Genomic DNA, 16,771 nt, shown 5'->3' on the forward strand with positions numbered 1-16,771 from the left:
CCTGCTCTATAGGTGGCGCAGATAGGCCAACAGCCATAGCCAACAGCCACCAAACGCCACCAGTAGAAGAAGACGATTGCCTCGAACGTAGCGCGCTTCCTACTTCGGCATTAACGTTAATAGTGTTGTAAATAACGTTCAGTTTCTTGCAAAAACTGATTGATTTGCTTTACAAGACGTCAATATGTCACATGGAGTTATGGGGGATTACTTTTGTGGTGGATCCGTTGACTTAATTGCATGACGGAGCTTTGGGGGTTTCTGCAAAATATCTTCTTTATTGTTCTACTGATGGAAAAAATATTGGATTGGGTAAGTGTTAGTAAATAAACTTGATTTTGAAAGTATGCTACACTCTAAAAACCGTTGGGTTATTTGTTTTACCCAACAGGTGGGTTAAACAATATGGGATTGTTGTGTTGGGTTATTCCTAGCTTGTATTGGGTTATTTCTATAACAACCCAAACCGATGGGTTAAAATCGGGCTCACGTCACGCATTTTGAATTTCAATGGTCGACAGGTGCCACTGCTGAGTGCGGACAGACACGAGAGGTACGTTTTAAAATATATATCTCTGTGTAATGTTTTATTTGCTACAAAGTGTCTTTAAGCTCTAACACACAGTAAACTATCAGCCACGATTTCTACAAATACTTGTACAAAAACGCTGTTGTCTAGTTTTTGTCCGTTACACCTGTTCCATTGATAACTGTTACCGATGCCAACACGCGTTTTTAAACCATCATAAAGGTGGAAAAACATCGCAATTTATTTTAATACTAAACAGCACCAACAGCATGATCCCTTACGAAAATGAATCATGTCTTTTTTTTAGTAGTATAACGTTAGTTTCATGACGTAGTCATTGCCATATGGCTGTAACCGTGTTTTCTGTAACAGACAATGCTTTTTTGTTTAAAGTGTAGTAAAAACCGTTTTTAACTTTTGTAAGAGAATGCGACCGGCTGTTTTTGGCTCCAAATATTTTTTTAGCCGGTCTGTGTTATAGAAACAGAGCTGTAATATAAATGTGCTTCTGAATGGAAATGTCTTAAGAAGCTATTGAGAGTGAGGAGCTGTCGTCATGGTACAGAGCCCCTCCCCCTTTCAGCCATGTTGGCAGGATTCCGGCGGCAGAACATGATTGTTTACGTGTGTTCTTAGCTCCGTAGTAGAGTAGTTTTTCGCAATTCTACACTGCTTTACCATGCCTCGCAGTTACTGCTGCGTTAAAAACTGCTCCAGTACCTCACATGATACATATGGAAAACATACGAACAATGGAATACAGTTTTTTAGGTTACCGAAATGAAGACACCATTATGCATAACAAAGACATCTCAAGCAATGGCATATTTGCATTAAAAATTTCATAATTGAACGAACGACACTTGCAATTGTCATAAACATGCATAAAACATCCTTTATATTCATGACGTGTGTCATGTCATAAATAATTATGAAGGTTTTATGTCAGTCTTATGCACACCCCTTCAAGTAAAGTGTTACCCACACTGTTAATGGCTTTAATCTTTAATCATTTACCTCTTGCAATCACACATATAACGACCATAGGCACTTTGCAGCCCCCAACACAAAAACCTGGTAAAGTTACAACAGTGGCATTGGGCTAAAATCAAATTACAACTAAATACCTAAATATTCTACATTACAACATGTTGGAAACGTTTGTGTACATTGGACATCTCGTGTTTAGAAACCGTCGCAGTTAATTACTTTGTCATTTTGGTCAAGAAGTGTCGGCTAAATGCAATGTAATTACAATACACAAACGCGTGTGAAGAAACTTAAGTTACCTTTGCCAGTACAACGCTGTTTGTGAGCTTGTTCCTGTAAGGTCCCTTTCTTTCGCCTCATCTTTTTGCATTGCTTTATTCCTTTTCTTTATCGTATTTGTAGATCGTCTCTGTCCTGCCGAAATGATAAATTAAGAGCTTTGGAAGTCGCGCCTCTGTGAAGTTGCCTCTGGCAACCGACAGCGTCTCCTACCATCATGGCCGACCGGCCCAAACTCCGCCCAAATCGGCACGTGACTCCTCACTCTCAATTATATTGTCGTCTTACTGTCGCCTGATAAAGCGCTGTTTATTCCTGCACGTCTTTTACTGTTTACTGTAACCCCGGTAACGGTTGAACTTGCTCTTCAGCGACATCTACTGTCAAAGTAGAGTATTTATTCAGCTTGCCAGATGTGTTTGCTTTGAGATTTAATTAATTATTCTTTTCATTAAATGTAGACATTCTTGGAGATGTTGCATTAAAAACCTTTCAAAATGGCCAGCAAGATGGTTCAGACTTCCTACAGTACCAAGAAGCAGAGCAAGCATTTATAAATTTATAACCTGTAAGTATCATTTATGACACTTGTTTTTTATCCTGTTTATGTGTGCATATTTACATTGTGAAAATTCTGTCTTTAGGTCAGAAAACAAACATAATTCAGTATTTGGAGGAGGAGGTAGGACGAAGACCCCATGTCCTGTTATGGGATGAATTCGACTAATCAAGCCTTTGTTATCGTGGGGAGGCATGGCCCAGGAGCAAGACCAGCAGTTGACATGTGCTTTAATATTTTTTACATTTTATACAGAGTATCCCACGCCTTTCACTACTGTTAAGTAGTTTCTGTAACACAATACATTTTGTACCAGGTGATGTTTCCTTAACACACTGTCACCTGTTTAAAGGGACAGTTCCCCCAAAAAATGAAAATTATGTCATAATTTTCTTCCTCTCCTGTCGTTGCAGGCCTGTGTAGATTTTTTTTGTTGTGATGACCATAGAGGAAGATATTTTGAGTAATGTTTGAAACCAAACAGATCATGAGCCCCATTGACTGTCATGGTAGGAAAAAAGAATACTATGAAAATGAATGGAGCTCATGATCGGTTTGATTTCAAACATTCTTTGAAATATACCTTTGTGGTTATCAAAATAAAGACTTATATACAGGTTTATAACAACATGAGAGGATGAAAATGATGACAAAATGTGTAAACTATGCTTTTAAGCAGTTTTTAGTTGGATAAGATGGAGTAGATTTGTTCTGTTCTTATGTTTTTGTTTATTTATGTATGTATATATGTATGTATGTGTGTATGTATTTATGCTTCTATACATGTATGTATTTATACATTTAAATGCAGGTGCAAATTACTAAATGAAAATAAAGCATTATAAATGTATTTGTAAGTTTTGTATTATTTATTTATAAAGCAAATAATAGTAATACATAATAATAATAATAAATAATAATGAGGTTAAAACAGCATTGCAAAAATAACCCAACAAATTGGTTATTTCATAACCCAACTAATTGGGTTAAACTTTCTACCCAATGCATTGGGTTAAAATAACCCAACAATGGGTCGGTGCTATAGTAACCCACCATTGGGTTATTTATTGGGTTATTTTTAACCCAACTGTTTTTAGTGAGTACCGTTTTCTTTATTACAGTTTGTTGAACTGCGTTCATTTATTTTCGTTTTATTTAAATGGCCTGCCCTTTACGTTGTCAGTAATTACTGTGCTGCTAATTTCTGATACGGGAGTGTTTGTTTATTAGAAAAAATGTTAGGCTACCTTATTAAAAGTATTGCTCTTGTGTTTTGTTTCACTAATGCTGTTCTCGCAGGACGCGTTAGTACGGCGCCCTTCTGGTCACCCCCTGGAAAAAAGAAAACAATCCGTGATCACGGTTTTGTAATTCGTCCCCTCAGTTTATAAACCGTACTCACGGATTATTAAACTGTTCCCTCAGTTTTACAAACCGTGCACTCGGATTAATAAACCGTACGCACGAGTTAACAATCCGTGCTCTTAGATTTGTAAACCGTACCATCAGTTTTTGCAATCCGTACCCACGAATTTATAAACCGTGCGCACGCTTTTGCAATCTGTTCTCACAGTTTTGCTAACTGGATTTGTAGCCCCTCCCTCATTTTAGAAATCGCTGTTCATTCTTATTCATTCTTTCCAAGTTTCCTATTAATGTTTGATATTTTCGGAAATTAATAAAGTTTAAACCGTGTTAAGCTGTTTTATACGTTCCTAACTGGAAACGTGCCCCAATACCCACGAAACACTTTAATCGGATGCTACAGCAAACAGATATCTTTGTGTAAAATCAACATGCTATCCAGATCTATTCATCAAACAAAACAAGCATTCAACCAACAAATGATTTCTACATATCCTATATATTTTAATCAATATACTTAGGCTTGCTATATATTTTCGTTTTTAATTGCTCATTTCAAATTCATATTTTATGTATTTAACATCAACTTATTAGGTAAGATTAAAAGATTATTAAGAGCTGCACAATTATAAACATATAAGTTTTATATACCTATAATTCTTAATTATTGTAAATCAATATTATTTGCATTCAACATCAACTTCATGCCAAACTTCTATTATGATTTACTTAATTTTTTGGTGAAACATTTTTACATTATGTTTATTATCTGAGCTAATGTAAGCAAAAAAGTAGTTAGAAATTAAGTAGATCACATGTTAATTTAAGGATCAATGAGAAAATAATCATCAAAGGAAACTTCTGGGATGACAAACATCTGAGAAACTCTTTAAAAAATCCAGATAAGTTTGGAGTTTATTAATATTTAAACTTAAAATTTGTACTTTGTTAATTAAATATTGTCTTTGTCCTTGCGTAAAGTTTTTCTATCTGAATACTTGAAGTTATACTGTTATATTAAAGTCGCCATGAAACGGAAGTAGCGATTGCCTTATTTTTCCCGTGGTGACGTATATCCGAATGAAACGGCTTTTGAGATGAAATAAGGCAGGGCTGGATTTGAATTTGTCCATCGAGATCTGATTGGATCGTTTGAAGTTGGGTCGTGTTGCTAATTGCTAATCGCTGCGATCCTCTCCCGGACCCCGCCCACCTGCCATACTTTTGACCGGAAGTGAAGAGAGATCGTTTTGAGGAGGGGAGGAGATTTACATTTTTGATTAAAGATCATGAGCACACACGAATTTTTAAAAAATAATGAAGCTCACAGATAAGTCATTTGTTAATAATCCCACAATATTAAAAATATATATATAGTTTTTCATTTCAATTTCATTGCGACTTTAACTGGGTAACAGCTTTCTGTGCAAATACTGCTAGAATAATCGTGACTATTTGTATTGTACGTATTTATTTAGGTCACCAAAGTGTTAAAATAGCTGTGCTCTTTGAAATGTGTGTAAAAGAATCAATTTCTGGTCATATTTTTAATGCACAATGAGCGGGTATATGAGCCACACTCTGTAAAACATTTACTATGATTTATTCAATTTTTGGTAAAACATTACTTACAAATACTGAGTAAATTTGAAAGCTTTAAATCTGGTATTAACAATAATTAAATTGATTTCCTATTAAAAATAAAATTGAGTAAAAATAAGTAATTGCAAATGTTAAGTAGATGTAGCTGTTTTTTATGAATTTTATTTAAATAAAAAATGAGTTGAATTTACTTAATGTAAAGTGAATTTATTTCATACCATCCTTTATGAACGATGAACAAAGCAATTGTACACAATTATTTTATTGAACATTTATTTACACATGACATAACTCTACAGTCATCATGAAACTCCAAAAATGCCAAACAGTACATGTTACAAATACAATGAGCTGAATAAACTCTGAGAGGTTGCAGAATCACTTCTTAATTCCAGACAGGTGGATCAGCAGAATCCTGCACCTATATTGTAAATGTAATTACTCATACTCCACACTTACCAGGATTTGTGAGGAGATTCGGAGATGTTTATTGTCTGCAAAAGACGCAATTTCATCTGCTGCTGAATAAAACCCGTTTGCTTTGTTGATTTTTAAATTAACACGTGATCTACTTTGTTTGCCTATATTTACTCAGATAATAGGCTACAATGTAAAAATGTTTGATTGTCGATGTTATGTTGATGTTAAATACATAAAATATTAATTTTAAATGAGCAATTATTATTATAAGTTTTAAAACGTGTAAATATTTAAGTGTGAAATTCTCAAATATATTGATAATCAGATATAATAATATTGATTTACAATAATTAAGAATTATATGTATATAAAACTTATATGTATATAATTGTGCAGCTCTTAATAATCTTTTAATCTTACCTAATAAGCTGATGTTAAATACATAAAATATGAATTTGAAATGAGCAATTAAAAACGAAAATATATAGCAAGCCTAAGTGTGGCATTCTCAAATATATTGATTAAAATATTAAGGATATGTAGAAATCATTTGTTAGTTAAATATTTATTTTATTTGATGAATAAATCTAAATAACATATGTTAATTTTACACAAAGATATCTGTTTACTGTAGCATCCGATTAAAATATTTCGTAAATATTAAAGCACGTTTCCAGTTAGGAACGTATAAAACAGCTTAACATGGTTTAAACTTTATTAATTTCCGAAAATATCAAACATTTATAGCAAACTTGGAAAGAATGAATAAGAATGAATAGCGATTTCTAAAATGAGGGAGGGGCTACAAATCCAGTTAGCAAAACTGTGAGAACAGATTGCAAAAGCGTGCGCACGGTTTATAAATTCGTGGGTACGGATTGCAAAAACTGAGGGTACGGTTTACAAATCTAAGAGCACGGATTGTTAACTCGTGCGTACGGTTTATTAATCCGAGCGCACGGTTTGTAAAACTGAGGGAACAGTTTAATAATCCGTGAGTACGGTTTATAAACTGAGGGGACGAATTACAAAACCGTGATCACGGATTGTTTTCTTTTATCCAGGGGGTGACCAGAGGGGCTCCGTACGTTAGGAACTGTTCTGTAGTTTATTAAAAGTTTATTAAGTCTAAACGTGTCACATGTCCATATTGCACGAAAAAAAATCGAAGCTGAAAAAAGGCTATTCGGAACAGCCCTAATATACATTCATTAAAGAAAAGGAAGACTAAATATATGATAGAACTGATAGAAAGTGGCAGGGACATTAGCCTAGGTAATTTAGAAATACATCTGAATGTTTATGCCTCCAACCTTACACTGAACAAAGACCATAACCACTATTCTTCTCATGTAACCTACCCAATTACAATTTCAACCTTACAATTACAATTTTGTTGGTAAAATTGGTATTTTACTTTCATTTTCTTGTAAACAAAAGTGAGTCTCCTGAGTCAGTGATAGATAGATAGATAGATAGATAGATAGATAGATAGATAGATAGATAGATAGATAGATAGATAGATAGATAGATAGATAGATAGAGGGATAGATAGATAGAGGGATAGATAGATAGAGGGATAGATAGAGGGATAGTAAATAATTTTATACTTGTTAACAAATCTTTATTTTTGATAAACCAGACAACTTTTTCAGTCACATAATAAATAAAATTTAGTAAGACAACAACTTACAACATACTTTCCATTTCTTTTTCCAGATGCTGAAAACATGATGCAAACTGTTGAGACGAAGGTATAATACTTTTAATACTTATAATACTATAATAATTTTCATTCTATTCCATTCCAAACTTCATTATTCACTTTACAGTTGAGAGAGTTACCTAAATGTAAAAAAATGAATAGACGCAAGACACCTGTTTCCAGTTCAGCTTTGAGGAGGAGAGCCAGGGTGGACCTTAATAGAAGGTTAATTGATATCGGCCAGGAAACACCTGCAGCCACACTTCCTTCCAGAGATATTGGTTATGTCCCAGATACAGATGATGTTGCAGAACCTGAAAATGAAATCATAGAAGAAAATCTTGGATTAGATCCAATGGCAGCTGTTGTGTCTGACCCAGAGGATATATCTTATTATCAAGATGATAGTGATGTAGAAGAAAAATCTGACCAGGAGGAACCAGAAAATCTCAGAAATCGCCTTTCCAACTGGGCATTAACATATGGTATTTCTCATATTGCGCTTTCGGCTCTCTTGGCAATATAAACGATCCACCACTGTGACTTGCCAAAAGATGCACGAATTCTTCTTAACACAAGAAGAGATTATTCTGTTAGGGAGCTCTGCGGTGGCCTATACCACTACATTGGCATTATTGAGGCGTTAAAACATACCCTTTCCCAGTGGAAAGACAAGCTTGTCGATGGATGTTGTTTATATCTTCAAATGTCAGTGGATGGCCTGCCACTTTTTAAAAGTTCAGGTCTTCAGTTGTGGCCCATTTTAGGTAGATTGGTTGGAGTACCCATGAAAGAACCTGTAGTCATCGGGATGTACTCGGGTATAAAGAAACCTGACTCATCAAAAATGTATCTCACAGATTTGGCAAATGAACTCTCACAATTACAGGAGGGGTTTACATTTGAGGGGAAAAGGCTCACTTTAAAAGTTCATTCGATGATCTGTGACGCACCAGCAAAATCCTTTGTGAAAGTCACCAAGTCTTTTAACGGTTACTATGGCTGTGACAAGTGTATTCAGAGTGGGGTGTACCTGAACCACCGCATGACATACCCCCTCATGAATAGCCAAACACGGTCTGATGAGGCATTTGCAAGGCAGGAGGATGAGGAACACCACCAAGGTCCTCATGCCTTCACAAATGTACATTTTGGTTTGGTGTCCCAAGTCCCACTGGACTACATGCACCTGGTGTGCTTGGGGGTGGTAAGGCGCCTTATCTTTCTGTGGATGAAAGGTCCTCTGACTGTCCGTGTACCAGGGAAAGACGTGGACAGAATATCCAGAAATCTTTTAAGCTTAAGACCCCACATTCCTTCGGAATTTGCTAGAAGGCCAAGAGCATTGAATGAAGTGGATAGGTGGAAGGCGACGGAGTTCCATCAGTTTCTCTTATACACAGGGCCGGTGGTGTTGCGTGAGGTGTTAAGACCTGATCTATATGCAAATTTCCTGCTGCTGTCGACAGTCATGGCAATGCTGGTCTCCCCTTTCTTTGCCAGAAATTACAACGAATATGCCAACAGCCTCCTTCATGCTTTTGTGGAACATTTTGCCCGCCTGTATGGAAATGATCAGCTAGTGTACAATGTGCATGGGTTGACCCATCTTGCACAGGATGCAAAACATTTTGGCAATCTGGACGTTATATCATCCTTTCCATACGAAAATTATTTGCAAAAACTCAAGGGTTTTGTACGCAAACCCTCAAATCCCCTGGTCCAAATAATCAGACGCCTGTCCGAGGGATTAAATGGTGGTGTTACAAGTGACCAGCCCATCAAATTGCGCAAAGAACATGCCCGAGGCCCTATACCAGTACCAAACTTGATCTGTCACCAGTATGACGAACTGATATCAGAGAGGTTCACCATGACCACAACATGTCGAAACAACACATTTCTGATGGGCAAAAATGTGTGTCAAATAATTAATATAATTGACTGTCACGGTGATATCAAAATTGCCTACAGACAGTATGGGATGGCTGAAACATTGTTTACCTATCCTTTTAATTCAGACATTTTAAACATTGTGATACCAGCTGACCTAGGCCATGAAATAAAATTCTCAGAACTGTCATCTTTCACACAAAAATGCATGGCTGTCCCTTTCAAGGAGGCAATTGTGGTTATACCGTTGTTTCATATGAAAGACTAGACTTTATTTTTGAAAATCATAGTTCAGTTCAGTTATGTATTTTTTTTAATCATCTTATTTTTTACACAATGATTTTTAAAAGACATTTTGTGGAGTAATTTTCCTCGACGAGGACACTACAGAAGTTGTGCCGAGGTCATGGGTTAAAGGTGATGAATGTTTTTGGCCAACATTCATTTCTGAGGAAAAAACCCAAAAGGCCATAAAGAGACATGAAATGCCAGGCCCTGGCTGGAAAATCTTCAGAATAAGAACCCCCTTGAAAAAGGTAAATAAACAAGCAAACAGGTTAATTCTATATCTTTTCATGTTAGGACAACAGTTATGCCTTACTTCCTTTGTCCTTAATTATCTCCATATCTGTCTTTCTTTATTTTTATTTTTTTTATAATAGTAGATGACTTCAGTAAGGCAAGGCAAAAGCTGAAGGACTACAACAGAAATGGAACGGCAGTCCTCCAGTCAGAGGATGAGGGCTCAATGACAAAAAGGAGAAGAAAAGCGACACGGTAAGTACATTATAGATAATTGTTGTATTACTGCAAAAGCTATGGCTGAGGATGGGTTTAGGGTACAAAAAAGCCTTTGTTCATGCCTGCCCATTGAGTGATGCTATTGCCTTGTCGTTACAATTTGACCTCTGTCTTCACTAGTTACCCAGGATTTGAAAACGGAAGTACTGACTCTGAACCTGAGCAGACTCCAAAAAGAAGACCAGAGTCTCGGCCTCAGCCTCTCCCTATTAGCACTACCCTTCCTAGTCTCCCTCCAGCCCCCCTCTGTAAGTTTTGATTTGATTGCCAACTGCAACAATGTACAGTCCAGTGATTTGTACCACTGCAATATGTTGATTCACGGTTATCCCTTTATCCAAAAGTGGACATCGCAGTGGACATGGGTCAGAAGTCTCTGGACAACACAGGACAGGGAACCTATACAGACATAAGCTGGAATGTGAGGAGGGAGTCAGACCACTTAAATGGTAGGAATCGCGCTCTGTAGCAAAATTACAATACAAATGAAAGTACAAAGGTGATGTTCTGTCCTGTTCATTTTTCTTTTTGTCTGACAACCTGCCTCTCTTGATGTTATTTTCCCTCAATGGTCATCTAGTAATCAATAGCTCAGCGCACCAGTCAACACCACTACCACCTCAACACTTGAGTTTAGTGTTTGACATTAATATGGACTTCCCCTATTCACATGGTGACTTTTTCATACAAATTTACAAGTACATGTGTACAATAAATATCCTGTATATATACTTATATTAGGGATGCCACAATTCTCAATATAATGATGAACCGTTCGGTTCAACCCCCACGGTCCAATATGCGCATGTGAATTGCGCTTTTTTTTTTTCTCGGTTTATCCATCCAAATCTGTCAGTTTTATATTCCCTGCACTTTTGTTAATGTGCATGCCCGTGTGACCTGTACGCTTAAATGCCACAGCGAGTTGATATCCAGTCACTGTGCGCTACCTGCGTTAACTCTGCTTGAACTCTGCTTGCAATGCTGGTGTCAGATTTCATTCGCGCACACACACACCCAACAGAAGTACGACAACAAAAAGTAGCAGCACGACTGTCTTTTAAATCTGAGGTGTGGATTAATTATTTGCGCGTGTAGATTACATACAGCATAAATGTAAAGATGCAAATTTGCGTGGGGCAGTGTGAATGACGCAAATTGGGCTTGTTATTGATGCAGACGCGCGTTATTTGCCTCAAACACGTCTTTCACGCAAGTTTAAAAAGTTCAACTCAAGAAGAGAGTGCACATGATGCTAAAATAAATCCCACCAGTAATCTTGATTGAGGAACGCATTTTTGGTTTCTACACAGACAGCATGATGTTGGATTTAACAGTAGTGCAGTAAGGTATAGCCTTCATTTACAATAAAGTTTAATTTACTAAGGACAGGTATATTAAATGGCCAATTTATGTAATGTAATGAATAGGATATCATCTTTATTTAGTTATAGGGATGCACCGAATCCAGGATTCGGTTTCGGATTCGGCCGAATACTGGGCTTTTTGGCGGGGTTCGGGTTCGGCCGAATCCTAGATTTTTTTTCCACCGAACCGAACCCTAGGCTTGCGCTACGCTGGTCGACGTCACGCAGCCGTTGATTACACACATCGGGTGCTGACGTGGAGATGAGCTTTTTCTTTTGGTCAGCTGGACACACCAAAACTTTTAAACACCGCTGAAAACGCCTTGAGGACCCCAAATGCCAGCTGTTTTTCAGCTGAGCGCTTGGTAGCTGTGATGCTTCAGCTGTGAGCCGGTTGGTTGCTGTGGTAATGTCCCGCCCCTCCTCCACTGTAATTGGACGGCCGTGTGAAGACTGACATTGACGAGCGGAGCTTCTCACTCAAAGTTAAATATAGTTTTCAGCGCGCTGCTTGCTTATTGGAAAAACGAGCGTGTCGCAACGCATCGCTTTCATTATGCATAGGCTTATGGTAATTGTCAAAATAGTTTTTCCAACTTGTCATCCTGGCATAATGTACAGTTAAAATTAAATAAAATGAAAAATACACTGCTGTTGACGTTTTTTACTTCATTAATGTGTTTTACTGTGTTGGAATAAGGATGCGAGTAGGATTCGGTATTCGGTTTCGGATTCGGCCGAATCTTAAACGGTGGATTCGGGATTCGGCCGAACCTTAAAAATCTGGATTCGGTGCATCCCTATTTAGTTATCTTATATTATTGTATCAATACACTAGAAATGTGTAAGATGATTTTTGCATTTACATAAAATAAAGAGAACTGCACTTAAAAGCAGTATTTTTGATTCTTAACATCTCACTGTTCCTGTTACCTAAGCATAAAATAATTAAAAAAACACTTTAATAGGCCAAGGCATCAGAGCCGAAACCAAACCGAAAACCGTGGACAAGAACTGAAAATTGTATTGAACCATGAACTAAGTGTATTGTTGCATCACTAACTTATATACTATATTTTTTTCTTGTTTTCTGATTTTAACATTTACATACCTTTCCTCAATTAGCTAGCGTTGGTGGAGAGCCTGGAGGTCACCTCCTCTTCAAGCCAACCTTCAGAGTTGGCCATGAAACAGGACCAATTCCTTGCACACGTAAGAAATAAAACAAGTGTTAACAATGTTTACACACATATTATATATGTGTGTGTGTGTGTGTGTGTGTATAAAAAGAGTGTTAACAATGTTTACACATATATTATATACACACATATTATATGTGTGTATGTATATGTGTATATATGTACAAATGTGTGTGTGTGTGTGTGTGTGTGTGTGTGTGTGTGTGTGTGTGTGTGTGTGTGTGTGTGTACGTGTGTGTACGTACGTACGTACGTATATATGTGTGTGTGTGTGTGTATGTATATATGTGGGTATATGTTTATATGTGTATATATATGGATATACACATAGTACAGGCCAAAAGTTTGGACACATCTCATTCAATGCATTTTCTTTATTTTCATGACTATTTATGTAGATTCTCACTGAAGGCATCAAAGCTATTAATGAACACATGTGGAATTATGTACACAAAAAGAGTGAAATAACTGAAAACATGTCTTATATTCTAGTTTCTTCAAAGTAGCCAGTGAGAATCTACAATGCAAATAGTCATGAAAATAAAGGAAATGCATTGAAGGAAAAGTTGTGTCCAAACTTTTGGCCTATACTGTATACACACAGTGTAGTGTGCAGCTGTGGGTTGATTTTATTGACCCTTATTGTGTGTATTATTTCCTTACTGTTTAAAATAACCTGAGTCTTTCCTCCAGTTTAACACTTTTTTTCAACTTTCACAATGTTTCAGCGGCTCAGCTACATGGCCTATTGCTTTTGGAAAACCTAAAGCAGCAAGTTGCCCAACTCGCCACCACCGTGAACCTGCTCATGGCCAAGGTCAATAACGGCCTCCAACCAGCAGCCTTTGAGTGGTCCGGAGAATTTCAACTCCCCCTGGAATCAGATGCAGAGCTGGACCGCTTTGAGGCCTGGCTGGTGGACCCTGCCAATGATAAGCAGAAACATGCCCTTGTAAGCATATTCCCCCAATATGTTTTCATTGTATTTAAGACACTTGTTTCATCTTACACTAAATCTAATTAATCTGAATTAATATTTATTGCTACAGTAGACTAAGCTCTTTATGAAGATGTAACTGTAATCTAATTAATCTAAACTAATATTTAGGGATGCACCGAAATGAAAATTCTTGGCTGAAACCGAAAACCGAAAAAGAGGAAACCAAGGCCGAAAACCGAAAGCCGAAACACCGAAAGAAATTATGCCAATTATTAGTACTACCATTGCACTTATGGTATTTTTGTGTGTAATAGAAATGGAGTCAACACACACAATTTGAGAAGAAAAATAAGCCAAACAGCATGTGGCATAAACAAACCCAACTTCAGTTATATAGGCTGAAGGATTTGTTTGATTAATCCTTTGGTGCTTGTTTGCCATGCAGTATACATTTAAAAACTGAGATGTGCTAGTTGTGGTTTTGTTCTAACGTTAAAGGAGCATTTCACCCGTAGAAACATTCATCTTTATTGAAAGTGTGTCATATTTGTAGTCAAAATGTAACATACATTTCGAATTTGGTGCCTATGTGACAGAGAAAATGGATGTTTGTAGTCTCACTTCCTCAACAAAGATATTGCACTTCCTTCTTTCAATGATGCAAAGTGATGATTTTTACATCATTGAAAGAAGGAAGTGCAACACTGAAATCTCTATTTCTCCTGTCTCAGTAGCAACTGAGGAAATGATGCACGACCATTCAAAAACATGACTAGGGTTCTAACTGTACAAAGCTTAATGCAAATGGGTGAAGTGTCCCTTTAATGTTACAAAATGCTGATAAAAAAAGGATGGCATTTTAATGCACGTTAAAACCCCGAATGGGTCGAAGGCTCAGTCAAATATGAATATCTTCTTTATTTAGTCTGACATGTTTTTGTTTAAAAAGAAAATCATATTTAGCCTACCTTCTCCGGTGAAACCCGTTTTTCTCATTAATGCCAGCTGCAGAAAAAACTCTGCTCTGTTGTTATCCAGTGAGAACAACAAACGGATCTAACAAATATATCTGAATTTAATATTATGTTACAATACGCAAGCTGGCTTGATACATTATTGCTGAGGGTGCAAAGTTACGAGCTTAATTTAACAACACTTCACAAAACGGAGCTATTGTTTGCTGTTAGGCATTTGCAGTTATCGGGTTTGTTATAACCATATCCACAGATAAAATAAACGTTCTCCGTTTCGCTTTCCATGCGTGTCTCGTGCCGTTTTAACAACAAAATAAACTAGGCTATATAAGGAAGCGAACAAATCTCTTATGATGCACGCTGATGCGCCGGCGGAGAAGCACGTCTAACAATCGGCATTAAAACTCTAAACACTTAAATTAGTCTGCAATCTGAATTACCAAAACAATCAGAAATACATACATATTAATTTTCATGTATATTTTATATTAAAGTCTGTAAAAGACCGTACAGGTGAAGTGAAAAAGGATTCAATGAGCAGTAGCCGTAATGCTGCGGTGGCGGATTAAAAACATTTATATATCATTTTTTCCCCATTCTAATTATTATTGCAGATCGAATATTCGGTGCATCCCTACTAATATTTATTGCTATACTAAGCTCTTTATAATGATGTAACTTGAATGTTATGGATAAAAGCATCATCCAGTTGCCCACATGTCTTAATTCTGAAAAAAATGTCAAAAAAGTGGCTTACCTATTTAAAAACTTGTGCAACGGTGATCCAACCATCTTCTTGCCCCTAGGTGTATACCCTGTCTGCTGTTGGGGGTGTAGATTTGAAGAGGGTGACATGGAACATTCTGTCATACCTGTTTTCTTGCCCCCTTTCCCGAACAATTAATTGGAAGGGTGTGAACAAGAAGAGGGCCTTCCACAGGATGGCATCACGGACCCTCCTCAGCCGTAAGTAGGCTATTGCTTCAAATGCCCTTAGTGAATTAGTATTTATTCACTCAAAAGTCTTACAGATTACTCCTGGGAAAGAGTTTAGCAGTACAAACTGATTGTTAAACTAATGCATATATAGTAGGGATGTGCCGAAAATGGTCCAAAAGAGCGTTTTCGGACGAAAGACTTTTATCACCAAATCAATACGGCTGAAGTGTTGTGATGACGCAAAAAGAAACCGCGCGCGACCTGCACGTGCTTGTCTGAAGCAACATGTCTGCTGTGTGGACGTATTTAACCGCAAAAAGGCGCTAAAGTGAGCAGCTTTCTGTACGCACAGAGCACATGTGGTTGAATGTGTCCAGTTCAGACGCGTGTAAGGGGAAAAATAAAATGTATATCCATCCGTTTGGCCCAACGGCGGAAACCAAACATCATGGCAGAAGGATTGTCGCGCATTCTGTCTTTTCTGGCACTTATCAATGACGATTTAACGTTACACAACTCGGGTAGCTTCATCTGACACCAAAAGATAAAGACATATTGTAATATGAATCAAATTGATGTAATTGTAGAATTTGTATAAACGTTTGATCATTCTGTTTGACTCAAAATAATATTTAACTCATTCATTCGATTACCCATGTCGTATCGGTCCACATCGGTCACTATGCAGATTCCGAACACATATTTGACCGTACTAGAAGTTATGACTAACACAATTTAACAATGCCGCTCTCGCGATCTCTTGCTAAAAGTCCCCATATAGTTAGAGGTAGAACTTAATTAACATGAATTAACCCTGATCAAAGATATGTGGTAACAAAGGATATCGTAATACTTTATAGTAACTTAGAAGAGTCAATAATACAGAGCAAATTAGAATGAATGCAAACGTAACAAGTTATTAACCAGGTAGAAAAACATAATTCAGAAGCCAATTTACAATCCAATTAAAACACGAAGAAACAAATATAATCAAATGAGAATATTGCATACCTGGCAAATGATGAAAGATCTGGTTACAGATTCCTCAAAGTAAATTAAAATACATGATACTGTATCAAAGATGCAGCATCATGGGGATTCAGGGGGGACTTTCTATATCTAGAAATGCACCTTTTACACATCTCCTTAAATAACCAAAGAACAAAGCATATAGGAATTAGATACTGATATTACTATTGTACTAATTGC

General features: G+C 36.9%; 1 protein-coding gene across 1 annotated transcript; it reads left to right on the plus strand.

Moving 5' to 3' along the window:
* The first annotated feature begins 7,570 nt into the window (after window positions 1-7,570).
* Window positions 7,571-15,192, plus strand: LOC141349232 (uncharacterized). The gene is made up of 6 exons (XM_073859800.1): window positions 7,571-10,119; window positions 10,264-10,391; window positions 10,488-10,592; window positions 12,636-12,722; window positions 13,438-13,661; window positions 15,118-15,192. Exons 1-6 carry the CDS (start codon window positions 10,091-10,093, stop codon window positions 15,190-15,192), a joined length of 648 nt encoding a protein of 215 aa, XP_073715901.1. The 5' UTR covers window positions 7,571-10,090.
* Window positions 15,193-16,771: the final 1,579 nt, after the last annotated feature.

The sequence above is a fragment of the Misgurnus anguillicaudatus genome, chromosome 21 (genome assembly GCF_027580225.2).
Source record: "Misgurnus anguillicaudatus chromosome 21, ASM2758022v2, whole genome shotgun sequence".
Lineage (NCBI taxonomy): Eukaryota > Metazoa > Chordata > Actinopteri > Cypriniformes > Cobitidae > Misgurnus > Misgurnus anguillicaudatus.